At 39.8% G+C, this 12,157-nt stretch overlaps 1 protein-coding gene across 10 annotated transcripts in view; it reads left to right on the top strand.

The window, feature by feature from the left end:
• Nucleotides 1-12,157, top strand: part of nfixb (nuclear factor I/Xb) — a 192,497-nt gene that overhangs the window by 168,273 nt on the left and 12,067 nt on the right. For 6 of the 10 annotated variants that reach the window (XM_041777897.1, XM_041777900.1, XM_041777903.1 and 3 more), the window contains 3 exons: nt 1,015-1,089; nt 6,708-6,836; nt 10,979-11,154. In XM_041777897.1, coding sequence (XP_041633831.1) covers nt 1,015-1,089; nt 6,708-6,836; nt 10,979-11,154 — 380 coding nt within the window. The remainder of the gene's footprint in view (nt 1-1,014; nt 1,090-6,707; nt 6,837-10,978; nt 11,155-12,157) is intronic. The other 4 variants (XM_041777906.1, XM_041777898.1, XM_041777902.1 and 1 more) reach the window with 3 other exon arrangements.

Here is a 12,157-nt window from a genome sequence, read left to right as displayed (position 1 = left end):
TTTATGTGTGCGTGTAGGATGTCTGGGGTTGTCAGAGAGAGCCACATACTGATGATATAGCTCACAAAATTTTCAAATCCATGTACACTATATTTTGTAAAAATGTCCATGCCTTTGGTGATGTATGTATATATTCATTGTTTTTTTAAAAGGGCATCAAAAACATGATAGCTAGTATTTTTGTTTTAGGATATTTTTTAAGCAGCAACAAAAAAGCAAATAGTTTTTTATTAACTTCTGAAAAGATGAAAGGTCTTTCTATCACCTTGTCTAATATCCAGACTAGCTTTTTTGCTAAGTAAGTGTCGCTTAATAAACTGCAATATGTTTCATTAAAGAACAGTTTATTGATCTTTTTGTACGTTCTATGGATTGAATTATAAAGACTTTCAGTGGGTGTTGAATTGATGGTTGGCAGATTCATTTAAAGACACATGCCAAGCTGTTTCCAATGCACCTAATAATTGATAACGAGTTAACAAAAAGCTACTAAGCCCAGGCAGTATCTTCATATTTACATTTACGTAGTGATATTTGATGGATAATTGCCTTTCAGTATATTTCCAAGACATCTTCTGTGTCATCCTCTGAAGTTAAATTACAGAGCAGCCTCAGTTTAATTCTAACCTAGAGACCTGGACCCTTTGGCTTGCTACACTTTATACCATTGTGATGGTACATGGTCCAAGTATTTATACACCTTTATCTTTTCTCTCTAGTTTAGACTTTTGGGATTTTGTTAAATGACTTTATTTCATGTATTTTTGATTTGTAACTGTCACTCCTACTTATACACTGTCATTGGAGTATTGCCAGCAGACATATTGTTACTATTTTGTGGACAGTTGCTGCACTCTTTAATATTAAATTCGCCTATTGCCAATTATTTAACCATCCTTTTATCTCCTTCATTATTTCCACCTCTCTTTGTCTCTCTTTCTTTTGTCTCTGTCTTTTTCCCTCCTCCCCTCTCCCATTGTTAACTCTTCCTTTCTCCCCTGTTTGGCCTTTCAGTGCAGCACCATTTGGCCAGTGTGCAGGAGAGGAAGATTAAGCATGAGAGCGATGGAGTGCAGTTTCCTTACCATGGTTAGACCATTAAACATTATACTGTGTACATGTATACATGCTTTTCAGCTCACACCACCCTCAACTTGTATACACCTCTTCTCTCTTGTTTTCAAGTCTGTTTGCACTTCCTGTGAGCTCTCTATGCTCGTCTGCATTTTCCATTCGTCCTTTTCTCTTCTTGTGTCTTCTCTTCATCCCTCTCTTGTGTCTTGTTCTCTGGCTATGCTGCTGCTGGGTGGAGTTGTGTTTTTACCAGATGTCTGCTGCAGTCCATTGTGGGTTTACCAAAGCCTTTTGGTTGCCCAGTAGCTCCATAACATCCACTGTGTGTCTGCCTTAGAGATGCTGTTGTAAATCTGTATAAGAAATCAGAGATCTAGGAGGATGAAGATCTCCCTGATGAATTCAAAAAGCATGCCTAAATTACTGTTACACTGGCATACACTGTCTGATAAACAATCCACTTGAAAAAGTGTAATTATGTGCATAATCATATCCAGAAACCACATTGTAGTAACACACCACATGCATACAAACAGTGTTTCCGAGGTGGTGTGATTTTGTCAGCAACGTTCAGCTAAGTGCTCTGTGTGTTGTAATTTTGTTGTCCAGCCCTGGGAGAGAAAGCAAGCGATGAAAGACGGAGAGAAGGAGGAGGGTGTGTATCTGTGTATGAATGAGGGTTTGTTGAGTAGCTGTGTTAGCCAGTTGTTTGGACAGAGCTGTTGAGTGGTGTCCCACCTGCCGTAGGCCTGACTCAACCATGTCTGAAAGACAGCGCAGGAAAAACAACATACGATCCAAACAAACACGACTAAAAGCACTCAGGTGTGTCATCAATGCACGCGGCACCTTCTGTCTCTGAGACATGCTTACTCACCAACACACACATTTACAAATGGCATGCAGGCACACAAACTCACGCACACGCAACAAGATTTAATCTCTTTCTCTGATTTACATTCACACACACATAAACACACAGGCACTCCCCAATCTGGAGAGGAGCAGCGTTCCGGTCCAGATGGCGCCTCCATGTGTCTACAGCAAAGGGAGCTACTGGGTTACAGCAGACATCTGTTCTGGTGGTGGTGGTGGTGTTGGGAGTGAGAGATGAGGAAGGATGGAGGATGGGGTGGTGGGAGGGGTGTGGTGGGGGTGGGCTCCTCTGCCTCTGCTTGTGGCTGCTCCGGAGGTGATCTTCTACCTGAATGAAAAGCTCTGAGGCACAGCAGGTGATCATGTAATTCATCATTAAGTCTGCTGTATCCTGCTCTGCTCCGTTCTCTCTGCTTGCTCCTGCTGCTCAGTGGGAAATAAAAGTATTGGTTTACAAAAGTATTTATGATACTGACAGAGAATTTCTGCAGATTAATGTGGGCAGAAACTGCAATGTGCAAGTGATCGTTGCCTGAAGAACGTTACCTTATGAGTGCTGACACTATGCAGGGTGGTCAGTTAATGAGGGAATAACTCCTTACCAAATGGATGAAGAGTGTGTGAGCTTTTTGCCCTCTTTGGTGTGTGTGGAGTTTGTGAGTCTGTGGGTTGGTGGGTGGCTGCATGCACATGCTATTGGACCAGTTCTATGGTAGTGAGTCTGTGTGGTGGCCAGCTTGTTAGCGTGGCAAGACTAGAGGGTCATGGGAGCAATTGGCTGTCAGTGTGGTTGTGTAGTGTGCCAGGAGCAGGACATAGAAATAATGTAGAGCTAACAACTGAGTGTGTGTGAAGACTCAAACACACACACACCCACGCACACACACTTACACACAGATTAAGCGAGAGATCAGAGTAACTTCTGTTAGCTTTATCAGACAAAGCTTTCATTGGACATCTGGGCCTCATTTGCTGCTCCTCACTGAGAAACCACGTAGTACCAGATATTTCAGCAAGATACCGACTAATTAGGGAATATCACAGAGACTAAAAACAATATGTATAATTTAAGGCTGTTTATGCATAATAAGCTTGTTTTAATTGAAATTGTTCCGTGGTGTCTTCTCTATACATACCACAGGGGAGCTAGAGCCAAACTGGCTTTGTTACAGGGATGCATTGAATCCACAATTTGCAGGGAACAGTTTGGTTATCTTATAGAACTGGCAAGATATACAAATACCAAATAAAAAGTATTTACTTTATCTTCAACAATTTACATGAAATTGTGCAGGACACAAAACTAAATTAAAAGCCAAAGTAACTTAGTTGGGTTTTTTTAGTAGGTTGCAATGGATTCTGCAATGCATGACTTCTCATGACCTCGTGTTAAATGCAATGGTTGCAGATATAAATTATGTCTTAAATCTGCAATAAAATGACATGAAACATGAAAAACCTAAACTATTGTAACTACCGAATGTTTTTTCTTTAAATTGCACAAATAAAAACCCAGCCTTACTACCTCCTATTCCTCTCCTGTCCCCTCTGGGAAAATGTGTGTTGGGGCCCATAGAGGACAAATAAGTTAATCAATGAGTAATAGAGGATGGAGTCAAAATAAATAAATAAAGGTATAATATTTTCCAAATTAAAGTGTTACAAACTACAAAAGAAAGTAAACAAACTACTCGTTCTACCATGAACTACATGTACTGTGCATCTCCTTTCCTCGTGCAGATCTTTTTCAGCAACACTGACATGTTAACCTTCTCAGGTAAGAGCAAAGCCCGCCCTACACTGATCAATCAATCGTGCAGCCGTCATGCAGAAAGCATAAACAAGCCTTAATAAAAAGAAAGACATTGCACACCCGAACCTTGCACACTGGTCTGTTGTGTTCTATTTGTATTTGCTGCAAAAAATTCATTGAATGTGGCAAATTGTTTCATACTGCAATAAAAACAAGCAGTGAGGATGAGCCTGTGGCTCTGTCACTCCTTAAAAATCACTCTAGATCCATCCATCCTGATAGAGAGCTTCATACAGCACCAGCTATGCAAAGTTGGAGAGATGTAGAGCAACTCTTAATTAAGTCTCTGAAGTTTAGGTGGCTGAGAGAACAAACTTCTGCCTTTATCTGGTATATTTCCATGGTTGATATCTGCATAGTACACCGGCAAAACACAGTGTTTAAGGTGAGGATTCGGTGGGAGAGACAAAGGGAGGGGAGTGAGCAAGCAAGAAAGAAGGAAGCAGCGGGCGCTGTTATGAATCAGCAGTCATCACACTGCTTCCTTAGATCAGAGGTCTTGCTGTGGCAAACCTTGCATTTTGCATCAAAAATATTGCAGCTTAATCTGTATCATATTTTGAAAAGTGGAGCCATACCTTCGACCTCTTGCGTCAGCCGTGCTTGCTGAGTTGACTGAATAAGTTGCTACTGATTACACTCACAGTCATGAGGAGACTGTGCCAAAATATGGTATTGTTTGATTTTACTTGAATCAATACTACTTGCGAAATTCGGTCAATACCTATAAAAGTACTGAATTCGGTACCCATCCCTATCAATACTTCATTTTGATACCTAACAACCAGAGTCTGTGCATTTGTGCATTTGTTAAGTTTTCCTTTTCTTATCCTATATCTAAGATATTTCTGTGTGTCATTTACAAAACCATGACAGCTTAAATGCTCCCTCTGACTTTCAACACACTTTTTTTCTCTGAAAAGTATGGATTCAGGCAGCCGGACTGTGTTAAAAGCTATCAATTTAGCACCAGTATCAGAAAAAACCCAAATGACACCCAACACTACTTTTATGTGATTATGCCTGACAAAGTGATTTCAGTTAGATCAATTCTGCAGCAGTACTGTGAACCCTGCCTTAATTTTGCCCTCTATATTGTTGGTTGAAAATCTTTCTTTTTTATTAATGCGTTGTCACACATTTCCAAAATCTACCAGTGAATAAAGATTTTATCACCCTGCTTCTTGAATGCTCTCATCCTACATATGTTACAGGACATGTCTACTTAAAAGTAAGAGTGGGCACCCACCTCATTCTATACTTATCAGACCCACACAAGCACAGCTGCGCCCATATTGCCTTGGCAATATGAGTAAATAGTGATAAAACATTTCCCAGCGTAGCATTTAAAAACAAACTTTTCAAAAATCTGTGCTGTTAGACTTTATAAGTTAGCTCATAAAATCTATTTCCACATTTCTTGGGGCAATGCTGAAATTACCCACATCTTTATTTGAGTGTGTTTGTTTTATATGTGTGAAAATTGTGTCATTTAGTAGTTTACTGGTCTTTTGCTCACCATGGTTGTTCATTGCTGAATCCTTTCAACCAAATCTGGGGCAAACAAAGAATGAGTCCAGTTTATTGAAGAAAAGTAAAGATGTCACTGTGTGGACAGGGATGCGCTGTTCCCTGCTTTATGGACTGTTTGTTCCTGAGTTTAATTTCAGCACATATCCAACATGACAGTTCCCGGCAGAGGTCGAATACACCATTTGGCTTTGCTCCTCAAACCCTGAAGTCTAAATTGTGCCTTTGGATTACCATATATCAAAATAAAATCCCTCAGTGCCCACCACACAAGGCCTTGATCACAGAAGAGAGCCTCTTTTATCTGTAGGTCTCACACTTTTGGCCATGTTTCTGGTCCACTGGTGAGCCTGGCCTATACTTAGTGTGCCTGTTTTTACCAAACTGAGGGTTATTTTATGCAGTCCTTCGCCTCAGCTGACATTAATGACAGAGGGGGACACTTTAATATGTTTGCCTATGTGTGTCAGCCATACTGTCACTGCTCCTCTTCTACTTAAATACGTCCATCTTTCTGCAGGTCTCCCTTCCAATGTTCACTGGCAGTTTGCCTGATACTCGCCACCCAGCCGGAAAAGCTTGTGTAGATTTGGGTTTGAGTATTCAAAAAGCACTTGTATATTAAATTCTTAGTGTCTTGAGGCAGTCGTATTAATACCTGACTTAGGCAAAGGGGCACTACTTCTAAGAGTAAGTTGATGTATGTTTTGGCTTCTTTAGCTAGATGTCGTTGTGCAATTCATGCTTGACTTAAGCAAAGTCTGCTTTAGACTTGAAGCCACCCAAGCTTCCACTCATTTTGGCGACTCATCTAGAAAAGTGTAGTGAGTAGGTTTGTGTGTCCGTTTGTTGATCGTTTTGGTTTTAGATTTTTTTCTCCAGAACTTTATTGTTTTAACTGGTTTCCCAGTAAGCAGGACTTTGATGTATTGTTCATTTACTCTTCAGTGGTGACCATAGTTGGACTGCCATTGCATTTCCCAGCTCTCCTCTCTCCTGACACTCCCCCTCCTAGCCTTACAATCCCCCCCCAACCCTTCCCCTGGTCACTTCCCTTCGCTCTGAACCCCTGCTGCTTCAAGATATGGCCTATCACCAGACCCTGCCCTCAACTCCCCCTTCTATGAGAAGGACATGTACAGCCCACTGTCTGTACACAGTGTATTTGACAGACAGATTGTGAAGACCCATCTGTATGTTAAGACAATCAACAAATCAATGAATGAATCAATCGATCAGTCCATTGATTTCAGTCAATCATAATCATTTGATTATTGCAATCAACATTAAAAATAAGCTTATTTATTAATATATTTAATTTTTTTTATTGAGTAGGGTCGAAGTAAGAAAAGCAGCCATGTTTGATTAAAACCTCGTCTCTGTTCTGCCATTTTGTTGATCCCCTTTTTGCCAGGACTCTCATCGCCTAGTTCTCTTAAGAAGCCGGGGAAATTCGATTTCAGCGCCCTGTCCTCCCAGACGAGGTCCCCCCGCATGGCGTTCACCCACCACCCACTGCCAATGCTGGCGGGAGTGAGACCAGGTGAGACCAATCCAGCTCCCGATTCTCCCTGATCGCCCCCACCCCTTCCTCCCCCCAACCCTCACCATCTCCTCCTACCCACCTCCTCAGGGCCCCCGTCCCCTCTTCCTGGGAGCAGAAGTGGGAGCATTGTCTTTGGGAGATGAGAATTGCTGGGAATTAACAACAGACGGGCACCTCTGCCTTTTCTGATCTTGTAAGGTGCAGGTCAGGCTGGTGACGGAGCTTGTTGGGAGTCTGGGTGTGGTCACTTTTCTGGGTCTGTCTGGTGTGTGGTTGACGGTCTAATAACTTTAGATTTCATCACTGTAAACTCTTGTTCCAGTGGAAGGGCAGGCTGGGAGTTACTGCTGCTTAACTACCACATCTCTTTTATTGTTTGTTTTAACAAAACATGTTTTTATTTTGGTATTTCTTTCTCAAGGATGTAAATGATACTTTAATTTTTGTAATTTGCCCCTGATTTAAGTCACAGAGTCGCTGCTAAATGTATCCTGGTAAATGACACATCAAAGTTTCATCAGCTTGTGAAGTTAAACAAAAATGTAACTTTATATGTTATTGTCTTAAGTATACATTAGTATAAACCTCATGTAAACATAATTTAAGTTTCTGATTTATCATTAAAGTAACCTAAAATCCAAATGTTATAATTCCATTAAAATTTTAAAATATATGTGAGTTTTTTTATATTTAACAATTCTACTACAGTCAAGAGATTTAGAAGTGATGGCAAAGAGCAATGTTTAGTTTCAAATCTGTTTTCTCATTTTTGAGGAATATCACAATGGTGAAATTCTTTATAGTTTCCATCTCAATACAAAAACGAATGGCCCTACATCTCCTCTTATAGAATCCTTAATTTTGTGTTAAAGGAAAAGTCAAATTGATGTGAATGAAATGATTCTTGTCTTGATGATAGTGATATGCTACTTAGATAATTTTAACTTTGGCTCGAGACTTACAGATTTGTTCATAAAGTCTGCAGGTTTTAAACAACGAGTGTGACAAATTAGAGACAAAGTTTGACACCCTGTTTCATGTACATATAGATTTAGAAGTGGTGGCCCTTAATCTTTCCTTTTTTTAAAAGGAAGTAGCTGATATGCCACATCTCCAGGTTCACTTGATTCAAATGTTTTTTGCAGTCTTCAATGGGAGCATAGAATGCAGCACCACTAAAGCACATCAACTGATGTAATCTCATCTTTCAAAGGGTTCTCTGTGCCAAAATCTTGTTTGGGGGTGGCTTTAATGCCAGGCATTGATAGTAAATATTTGTTCAATTAAATAATTATACAACACAAAATAGAGCCTCATCATAATTAAGAGGAAAACTACTGTCATCAGTACATAGAATAAAGGAGCATGCCCTTGAAGACCTTCACCTCTTGATCCACAGGCAGAAAATTAAGACCATGGGGTTTTTCTGTGTCACTGTTCTCTATCATCTGTCCACTGAGGAGACTCGCTTTTCCTTAAACTCTGCAAACTCGGAAATTACCTCTCTTGCAGCCTTGATTCATACTGGTAAGAGCAGAAAATGAGATCTGAGTGTGAGCTGCTGAGGGAACCAGGTGAACCTCCATCAAGCTGAAACAAGTACATCATGATAACATCAGATATCAAACATAGCCAAAGAGACTTCAACAATAAATCACTACTTTCTTCAGTTTATCACCATAGTACAAATGAAAGAGTTGTCAGCTTCTTGAGAAGTGCGAGTCTGTATTTTAACCCAGTAAAGGATCTCATATGAGATAATCACTCAAAAGATTAGTTCTTCTGCTGAGCTGGATCAAAGGATCTTTAAGCCATTGAGCAGAGGTGAAGCAGTGAGGTTGGCCATTGTGTCATTAAATCATCCTGTGGGGTATTTGTTTTTGACAGTATACCTTTTGAGATATCGCCACAGAAAAACCAATTACTACTCACACTCACGTTAATGTATGTGCTAACATGAGTACATGGGCACAGTGTTCATGAAGTTGGGATTTATGCAGTTGTGATTTGTCCCCTTTTCACACAATTTCTTGAACGGCACAACTTGAAGCTCTTTCAGTGCTGTTGGAAAGTTATTTTCTCATCATAAGTAATTTTTTTTTTGTGTGTGTGCATGTATTTGCATGTATGTATGTGCGTGGCAGTAGACATGAAAAAACTGTGAGGTGAGAGAAGTTAGATTAAAGGGTGTGCTTGGGGTCCAGCCATTTTTATGAATCTTCCTAAATGACCATTCAGGCATGACACATTCATGAAAAAACAGTCAAGACATGAAATAACATGAAGAGTCAAGACTGACAGAGCTTATCATTGCAAAACTTGTGATAACAAGTTGAATTAAAATTTATACCTACACTTCTAGTCAGCTGATAACAAAAAAGTGTAAAACTAGCCCAGTCATAATGACGGAGAAAAGATTTAAATAGTTGTTAGGAAGTGAGGTTAAAGTAGTTGATGATATATTTAAATAATACTTTTGGAATTTTCAACAAATATTAAGGATGGATCAAAAGTGGTTAAATGTAGCAGCTAAATGTCAGGAATAGTAAGCTAAAATGGATTTAAGGCTGAGCTAAAAGTTATGTCTTAATAATAAGAATGCTAAGTTGACAGTTACTTACATTGGTTAAAATAATGGCATAATGTCTGATCTTTTTGATAACTGCACAAAACATTTAGATAGGTTTGCAAATGGCATCTAAAACTAATTACTATTAATTCATATCTATATAAAAGAAATTCTGATTCAGATATGGAAACATTTTGCAGTGAGTGTGTTCATTTGACAGGGCTGTGGGGGTACATCAGTCAAAAAACATTGGGAACCACTGCTCTAAAGGGAGAGGGTAGGGGTTTAGGGAATCCCCTGATCCTCAACACTCCCCTCCCCTCCCCCATATCCCCATACCCTCACAGTGTTTGGCCTTCACCCATTATTTAATGGGATTAGAAGAGGGCTAATAGAAGCTAGGAGACAGCTCCACTGGGGAGCAGGCAGCCTGGCAGGGGAGCAAGGTGTTGCTGGGCTCAGAGGCATGGGCCCTGTCTGGGGGGCAGTGCAGCGGAGTTGGCACTCTCATGAAGAACACTCGCACACACAATGTATAAGATGCAAGCACTACAGAGTGTTGGCAGCCCAACATGGGCAGCTGGGGGCCCTAGATGAGATGAGATGGGGAGGGTGTCAGACTGGCACAAGTAAGAGGAGAACAGGCCCCTAATACAAAGCAAGGAGATTTAGAAATGGATATAGGTCTGACAGAGAGGGCTTTGTGTTTGGTGTAAGGGTTCGACCAACTGCTACCCTCTTATACCTCACACATATATTTAGCACTGTTTGGAATAAGAAGGAATGCCTTACTTATAAGCTTATTAGCAGCTGAATGCTGAATATTTTGCATCCCCACACATTACACGCATCAAAATTGCACAGATACACGTTCAGATATGAAGCTCAAAAGCACATACACACAAAAGAGTACATGCATACAGAGTGAATGTGCAGATTAGTTCTGTCAAAGAAATGAATCACATAAGAAACAGCTTTACCATCCATCACTGCCAAATTGCATCAGTGCCAATGAATCACACCCTCAAAACAGCACACAGGCATGCAGTCATTAAGACAGACAAATATAAGACCTTGCTCAATGATCTCTTTGTGATTCTTCCTTGGACAAGCTTTGTGAATCTGACTTCAAAATAGAATGCTTGCGTCTCTTTACGTGTGTGTATTCAGACATATTTTGTGTTTGCCAGTGTTTAAGTATGAATGTTGTTGACATCATTTGTTATATAGTCTTTGTGAGTCTGCAATTACAAATGCAATGTGTGTAAATCTCCTCTCTAAAACTGTGTAGATTTACTGGAGTGACCATAAAACATTATGAGCTCATAATGGCCATTATCTCAAAATCAGCTTTCTTAGAAATACAGCTTTCCTTTGATGTGCTGCATTAGATTAAACTTTATCATTTCCACTTGTGACATGCAATTCTTGCAATCATTTGTTAATCACTCAAGGCATCTCACCCAACTGTAAGGCTATAATGGAACTAAGTGGTTTTTGTTTTCCTCTCACATTTTCTCTGCATCTGTCTCCACTTGACGTTCTCTAAAACAAATGTCTCTGTTGGCAGGGAGTCCCCGTGCTTCAGCCTCAGCCCTGCACTTCCCATCTCCCTCCATCATCCAGCAGTCTAGCCCCTACTTCACCCACCCAACTATCCGATACCACCACCATCCTGGACAGGACCCCCTGAAGGAGTTTGTGCAGTTTGTCTGTGCTGATGGCTCGGGACAGGCTGCCGGACAGGTAAGGCCTGCCAGGAGAATATTTAGAGATATAGAGAGAGAAAGAGGACAGATGTGTCACACTTTGCTCCTAGTTTGCATCAGTATTTGCAAGGATTTGTTTTTTTTCTTTTTATATTTAATGTTTTCCAATTTACCACACCACTGAATGTAAAAATCAACAGAATTATGTTGTAAAAAAGCATTTAAATGAATGCAAAAATTAAGGCCACAGTCATAACATTCATTTTTACTAGCAATTCTGAATCTGGAGATGCACAACATCATTTTTGTAGGTATCCAATATGCTGATAATTTCCAAATTATTTTTAGCTAATACTGATGTATTAGTGAAGTTTAAAACAAAAGCTTCAGTCTTTAAAACACAATTAAAAATTCAGGCATGAAAAAGAAACAAACTTCAGTCCTCAGAACACTCTTTTAAGTTGAAGGAAAACAAGGATGAACAAAGAAAAAGACTTCAGCTGGCATAGGTGTTTTGGTCCTGCCTAAATTTCACACAATTTATTCTAAAAACATACAAAGTTAATAGCTGATACAGGATGATATTTGAAGCAATGTATCGGTTGTAAATATTGGCAGAAAGTTTTATATCTGCCGATACTTAACTTTCTAAGCCAATTTCTGCCAATACTGACATCATGGCAGTAATAACGTGCATCCTATCAAACTGTACTTAATCCTACTCTAGAATTCCTTAATAAGGTCATTTGTATCTCTGTGAGGCTATTTTGAAAGAAAGCTGGCAGCAATACTAGCCTGCTCTTGATAACTGAAATCCAATAAATCATGATTTAATTCAATGCTTTGCTATTGAATTTGTATTACTTTATTGATTTCATTATGTTCAGTGGACAGCACATTTGTGACACTGTGTTGTAGAGATCAATCAAGTCACAGCAACACACTCCACAGCACCACACACAAAATAGATACACTAAACATTTGTTAAATTAGTTGGTGTGCAAATCTTTGTATTGTCTTGTCAATGCCATTTTACCATT

The sequence above is a fragment of the Cheilinus undulatus genome, linkage group 21, assembly GCF_018320785.1.
Source record: "Cheilinus undulatus linkage group 21, ASM1832078v1, whole genome shotgun sequence".
NCBI classification, from domain to species: Eukaryota; Metazoa; Chordata; class Actinopteri; order Labriformes; family Labridae; genus Cheilinus; species Cheilinus undulatus.
Note: the sequence above shows the minus strand (reverse complement) of the source record. Positions and strands in the feature narration are given on the sequence as shown.